The sequence below is a fragment of the Triticum dicoccoides genome, chromosome 2B (genome assembly GCF_002162155.2).
Source record: "Triticum dicoccoides isolate Atlit2015 ecotype Zavitan chromosome 2B, WEW_v2.0, whole genome shotgun sequence".
In the NCBI taxonomy this organism is placed as follows: Eukaryota; Viridiplantae; Streptophyta; class Magnoliopsida; order Poales; family Poaceae; genus Triticum; species Triticum dicoccoides.
In genome coordinates, this window is record NC_041383.1 from 609,580,598 (window position 1) to 609,587,932 (window position 7,335).

The following is a 7,335-nucleotide window of genomic DNA, read 5'->3' on the forward strand; positions in this document are numbered from 1 at the left end:
CCCGGGCCCTCGCGGGCCGGCGATGTGGGCGCGGGCGCGGTGGCAGGAGGGCCACGTGGCGGTTGGCGGCTGGCTGGGCGCGGCGGCGGACGTTGTCCGGCTCGCCCGGACACGTCCGTCGGCGGCGGATCTGGCGAGGAGATGTTTTTTTTAAAAAAACTAGGGTTTGAGACGAGGGGATCCGGGATTTGGAGGAGGGGGTCTATAAATAGACATAAGTGGAGCTAGGAGAGTCCAAATGAGGTGCGGTTTTCGCCCACACGATCGTGATCGAACGCTCTAGGACATGGAGCAGAGTTTGATGGGTTTTGGGCCAAATTTGGGGGGTTGTTGGGCTGCAACACACACGAGGCATTTCCGGTCCCTCGGTTAACCGTTGGAGTATCAAACGAAGTCCAGATGACCCGAAACTTGACAGGCGGTCTACCGGTAGTAAACCAAAGCCGCTTGGCAAGTCTTGGTCCAATCCGGAAATGTTTAAACCCCACACACGAAAGAAGACTAGAAATGACCACCGGAGGAGAACGAAGCGCCGGAATGCAAAACGGACAACGGGGAAAAGGCTCGAATGCATGAGATGAACATGTATGCAAATGCAATGCACGTGATGACATGATAAGAGATGCACGAAAAAGAAAAACAACACGCGGAGACAAAAACCCAAACCCGAGAAATAAATATAACTTAGCGCCGGAGACGGCAAGAGTTGGATACAAATATGGAAAGTATATCTGGGGCGTTACATGGACCCACTTGTGGACTTCTAAACCCCTCCGGAATCCTCCGGAACCTTCTGGAAGCTTCCCGATACAATACCGAAAAAACTGCACCTTTTTTCGGAATCCAAAATATGACCTCCCATATATAAATCTTTACCTCTCGACCATTTCGAGACTCCTCGTGATGTCCGGGATCTCATCCAGGACTCCGAACAACATTTTGGTTACCACTCATCAAATATCCCAATACTACTCTAGCATCAACGAACGTTAAGCGTGCGACCCTACGGGTTCGGGAATTATGTAGTCATGACCGAGTCACCTCTCCGGTCAATAACCAATATGGGGACCTAGATGCCCATATTGATTCCTACATATTCCACGAAGATCTTTTATCGGTTGAACCTTTATGACAATATACGTAATTCCCTTTGTCTGTCGGTATGTTACTTGCCCGAGATTCGATCGTCGGTATCTCTATACCTAGTTCAATCTCATTACCGGCAAGTCTATTTACTTGTTCTGTAATACAACATCTTGTAACTAAATCCTCAGTCACTTTGCTTGCAAGCTTCTCGTGATGTGTATTACCGAGAGGGCCCAGAGATACCTCTCCGTTATACGGAGGGACAAATCCTAGTCTCGATCCATGCCAACCCAATAGACACCTTCGGAGATACCTGTAGAGCACCTTTATGATCACCCTGTTATGTTGTGACATTTGATGGCACACAAGGCATTCCTCCAGAGTCTGGGAGTTGCATGATTTCATGGTCGAAGAAACATGCATTTGACATTAAGAAAGCAGTAGCAATGAACTGAACGATCATATGCTATGCTAACAGTTGGGTCTTGTCCATCACATCATTCTCCTAATGATGCAATCATGTTATCAAATGACAACTCATGTCTATGGCTAGGAAACCCTAACCATCTTTTGATCAATGACCTAGTCTAGTAGAGGCTTACTAGGGACATGGTGTTCTCTATGTATCCACACATGTATCTGAGTTTCCGATCAATACAATTCTAGCATGGATAATAGACGTTCATCGTGAACAGGGAAATATGATAATAACCAATTTATTATCGCCTCTAGGGCATATTTCCAACAGGTGGACCGGTGCTTGGGTGGTGTTCTTACTTGAACAACCCTCCCACTTATGATTACCACCTCTCGCAAGCATCCGCAACTACGAAAGAAGAATTAAGATAAATATAACCGTAGCATGAAACATATGAGTCCAAATCAGCCGCTTACGGAATAGCGCATAAACTAGGGTTTAAGCTTCTGTCACTCTAGCAACCCATCATCTAATTACTATTCCACAATGCATTCCCTTAGGCCCAAAGATGGTGAAGTGTCATGTAGTCGACATTCACATGACACCACTAACCTCCTCCAATCTAGGGGAGAGGCCAAGCAAGAAGAAGAAGGAGGGGGCTCTCTCCCCCTCTCACCCGGTGGCGCCGGAACACCGCCGGGGCAATCATCGTGACGATGATCTACACCAACAACTTCGCCACCGTCATCACCAACTCTCTCCCCCTCTATGCAGCGGTGTAACACCTCTTCCTCCCCACTGTAATCTCTACTTAAACATGGTGCTTCATGATATATGTTATTACCCAATGATGTATGGTCATCCCATGATGTTTGAGTAGATTCGTTTTGTCCTATTGGTTGATTGATGATCGTGATTTGTTTGAGTTGTATATTTTATTTTGGTGTTGTCCTATGGTGCCCTCTGTGTCGCACAAGCGTGTAGGATTCATGTTGTAAGGTGTTGCAATATGTTCATGATTCACTTACAGTGGGTGGCTAGAGTGACATAAGCTTACACCCGAGTAAGGGGGTTGTTGCGTATGGGAGTAAAGAGGACTTGTTACTTAATGCTATGGTTGGGTTTTACCTTAATGATATTTACTAGTTGCGGATGCTTGATAGAGTTCCAATCATAAGTGCATATGATCCAAGTACGGAAAGTATGTTAGCTCATGCCTCTCCCTCATATAAAATTGCAATAATGATTACCGGTCTAGTTATTGATTGCCTAGGGAAAAATATTTCTCTTGTGTTACAAAAATCTCTCTACTAAAACCAATTTATTTTTTCCTTTATCTAAACAACCCCTAACTTTTATTTACATATTCTTCATTATCTTGCAAACCTATCCCTTTACACCTACAAAGTACTTCTAGTTTTATATTTGTTCTAGGTAAAGCGAACGTTAAGTGTGCATAGAGTTATATCGGTGGTCGATAGAACTTGAAGGGAATAATAATTCTACCTTTAGCTCCTTATTGGGTTCGACACTCTTATTTATCGAAAAAGCTACAATTGATCCCCTATACTTGTGGGTTATCAGAGGCTCTAAAACTTGTGTTCACAAAAGGGCCAATGCCAAGTATATATAGGTTAGAGGGGATGAGGGACTACCAAGAGGAGGGGAAGGACTCCCCTCCCCTTGCGCCGGCCAAGGGGGGGGGAAGGAGTCCTCCTCCCCATTCCCAATTCGTCCCCCCTAGAGGGAAAGGGGGGCGCCTCCCCTCTTGGGCCCTTGTGGCCCAAGTTGCCTTCCACCTCTAGGCTTTTAAGGCCCATTGATATTTAATTGACTATAAAAGCCTTCTAACATTTACTAGAGCCTTTTATTATTAATTTAACATCACCGAAAACATTTTCCACCTATATATTATTTTTTGGGAAAACCCGGTATTGCGAGATAAACTCTGAAACCCTTCCGGTGACCCCGAAACGCTTCCGATTCCTCTTCAAACTATTATGAATATTAACGAAATTATTTCACAAAGAAATCCTCTATACTCCCATCCTAATAACACTCAAAATAACGTGATTACCTTAATCTTGTGACCCCGTAGGTTTAGTAAAACATAGACATGAACGAACCCCTTCGTTCAATGATCGATAGTGGAACCGTGGACATCCATATTGATCCCTATGATTACACGAATGATATTTGAGTGAGCCTTTGGTTATCATGTGATGTTCCCTTTGCTTTGTGATACTTCACAAAACCCGAGGGCATCGGTATCCTCTGAGTCATACACACGCTCACTATACCGTTGCCCTCGTTACCGTTTGTGCTCTTCTTTCTCGTTGAAGTGTTCCGACATCCCCGTGACATAGTCACCTATGTCAGGCCAGACGATGATTGATGTCATCACACCGAGAGGGCCCTAAGAATATCTCTCCATCGCCCGAGGAGCAAATCCCACTCTCGAGCTATCTAGTTCCTTGTCAAACTTTCCAATGAACCTGTAAGTTGTCATTATGATCATCGTGTTACGGATGACGTTTGAGAAATCTCAAAGTTCAACGTACGGTAGGAAGTGACTATGATGCTCTCATGGTCTGAGGAACTAAAAAACATGTTAACACTCTGTGTTATAACAATTGATTTCAGACGATATTATCTCAAAGTATAACAAACAAGTTTGGGTCGATTCAGTATGTTCGTTCTTCTAAGGTCATACGCTCAATGTTGTTTTAGGACTATCATTACACTTAACGATATCTAAGATCCGAAAAACATGATCACTAACAACACTGAGCTAGACTTAGAGGCGAGACTAGAAACCTATTCTTTATTGTTTATCATTCCACACGTGCATATGACTTTTCCACTAAATCACATATTCTAAGATCATAGCAGTTATAGCATGAAATATAAAAAATCTTAATTATAAAAATGGAAAATATAATAATACAATACTATTGCCTCTATGGCATATCTCAAACAATATGGTATCCCTATTTGCAAGCTTAATAGTAACATCAATCTCTTCTATCTCAACACGTGAATTATCATGCATAAATTCTTGATAGAGAGAGGAATAAATAACACTTATACTAGCACCAAGATCACATAAACCATGATAGAAATGACCATCAATCTTAATAGAAACAAAAGGCATGCCAATAAATCTTTTATTTTTATCTATCTTATCTTGTTCAATTCTAACAGGTTTAGCAATTCTAGCAGCTTCTTCACTAAAATAAATAACATGCCCATCAATATTATCAACCAAGAGATCTTTAACCATTGCAATTGGATGTTCTACTTTAATTTGTTTAGAGGGTTTACGTGTTTTAATATAACTCTTAGGAACCATAGTTGTAGCCTTAACATGTTCCTTAACTCTAACAAGGAAATGAGGCTTCTCAATATAAGTAGTAGGCACAACAAGAATAGTAGTATAAGCTAGCATTTCAGTATTACCAATAATAGGTTCTTCACAAGCATCTTTAATGGGTTCTTGATATTTAAAGTACTTCTCTTTAGGAAGATCAACATGAGAAGCAAAACATTTACATAATGTAGCTACTATATCATAATCAAGTCCATATTTTGCACTAAGCTCATGAAAAACATTTGTTTCTATAAAAGACTTAATACAATCATATTCAAGATTTATACATGACTCTTTACCGTTGCCGACTTTCAAATCTTCAGAGTTGCGTTTAATTCTTTTAATAATATCTCATTTGATTTCAATACTTGTTCTTGAGAAAGAACTAACATAAGACGAATCAAACATTTTTTATCATGAAGAGAAAGCCTAGTATAAAAATTATGAACAATAATATCTTTCGAGAGCTCATGATCGGGGCATTTAAGCATTAAGTCCTTAAGATTCCCCTAAGCTTGAGCGATACTTTATCCTTCACGTGGCCAAAAATTATAGATAAAATTCCGATCATGATGAACCAAAGTGCATAGGATATTTTTTGATGGAATTCCAGCTTCGTTCGGTTCCAGTCCCATGAATCAGAATCATCCAATAGCCTATACCATGCCAATGTTTTTCCTCCAAAGATAAAGAAAATAATTTCTTTTTAACTTCATCTCTCGATAGATCTGCAATTTAAATTATCCACAAAGTCCACCCCTTCCAGCGGTCCCTCTGCACCGGATGGTCGCTCTCCGCCTTCATCATCGCCCATTAGAGGTTCGAGTGCATGATGGCCTTCTTCTCGTCTGTGAGACAACCTTCGATGTTAACCTCCTCCTCGTAGAGCATCGCAAGGTAAGGGAACCACGACCATATCTCACAGCGGGGCGAGCTTCTCAGCATCGCCGACGGCCACCTGAACAAGCATTTATGCCAACGGAGGAGTGATCTCCATTGAGGATTGGAGATTGGATAGGGATGGCCGGAGATCGATTGACTAGGCTGAGAAGGGTTAGGGTTTGGGCGAGATCGGGTGACGGATTTGGGGGAGATAAGGAAGAGACGGATCGAGAGGAGTGGTGGTGTGGAGGCGGCTGGCACGGAGTGGAGGGGCTTTAGGGGTTGTATTGGAGTGTTTCTTGAGTTTTTTTCTTTTTGAGAAATGAGTGTTTCTCGAGTTGCGGTACCTTTTTTTTTTTGCGCTAGAGAATTGGAGGACCAAACGGGTAATTTTCTCCGTTTCATCAAAGCCCAAAAAGCCCAAGACCAGTCTACACCCGTTTCCGTCCCATATCGTCCGTTTCGTCGTTCCTTGATTCCCTCCCGCATATTAGCCGACTCCCCATTTGTTGCAAAATCGAAATTCGAACCCCAACTTTCGCCGATCCATCGCCATGGCGTCGCCTCTCGAGTACGGTAAGCAACCCCCAAACCCTAGCCCCAACAGCCCCCAAGTGCGGGCTCTTAACGAACTCCGCTCGCCCGTGTAGCTGTCGCCGTGCTGCAGGCGCGGCTCCTCCAGGCGGCGGAAGACGGCGACCTCCCCCTCTTCAAGAGTACGTACGCGCGCTGCGGTCTACGATACCATCTCCTCTTGCCTGCTCCGTTAAACTCGCTCGGACGCTCATTTGGGGTTTTCACTCCGTGTCGCAGGGACGGCGAGGTCGCTGGACGGCGGGAAGGGCCGCCTGAGGGAGGCGGTGGAGGGCGCGACCGCGAGTAATTGCGGCGCCCGGGCTTTGCACGTCGCCGCCGTTCACGGGAGGATGCCCGTGTGCGCCTACCTGGTCGAGGACCTCCAGGTGAATGTCGATGCCACCGACGAGTCAGGTTGTCCCTTGTGTTCCATCTCGTGCTAAGCGAAACTCTCCGTTGTCAGAAATGAATGTCTAGTCACGTTGGGAAATGTGGGTGACTGAGCAGCACTCCAGCGGTCCAGCCACACATCGGATTTCCCCAAGTTTGTACGCTACTTATAGCCTAGGTATATATAGAGTATACTTGTTGTGTTTCAGTTTTTCTGGCGATTTGATTTGGCTCATCTCATGGTATGTTTTTCACTAGGCAAGACCGCAAGAGTACAAGTTCTGCAGGGAAATTACAATTAACTGGATTGTAATGCTGAATTTGCTCAGTGGCAAATTTGGTTAACTGGTAGTTGCTTTAGTGTCGGTGTATCTTACCGTAAACTGTAATAAATCGACCAATTATTTCATGTTTCTGATCAAGGTAAGCGTTACCTGCATGCTTAGGTTGCTTGCTCTATCGAATTTAAATTAAATCTGATTTGCATGATGCATGACTATGGAGAACCATTTCCCCATGTTTTCATGTCTCTGCTGCCATGGTCTTTTTCGAAAAGACTGCTGCCATGATTTTATACACTAGAGCTGTTAAATAAGCTGCTTCCTAGATTTTA

The 7,335-nt window shown here is 43.7% G+C and overlaps 1 protein-coding gene across 2 annotated transcripts in view; it reads left to right on the top strand.

Moving 5' to 3' along the window:
- Positions 1-6,226: 6,226 nt before the first annotated feature.
- Positions 6,227-7,335, top strand: part of LOC119365140 (serine/threonine-protein phosphatase 6 regulatory ankyrin repeat subunit A-like) — a 9,691-nt gene continuing 8,582 nt past the window's right edge. Inside the window, exons 1-3 of one of the 2 annotated variants that reach the window (XM_037630738.1) lie at positions 6,227-6,332; positions 6,407-6,472; positions 6,570-6,746. In XM_037630738.1, the coding sequence (XP_037486635.1) occupies positions 6,311-6,332; positions 6,407-6,472; positions 6,570-6,746 (265 nt within the window). In that variant the 5' untranslated portion in view covers positions 6,227-6,310. Of the gene's footprint in view, positions 6,333-6,406; positions 6,473-6,569; positions 6,747-6,799; positions 6,901-7,335 lie in introns of those variants that run through there. The other variant, XM_037630739.1, reaches the window with a different exon arrangement.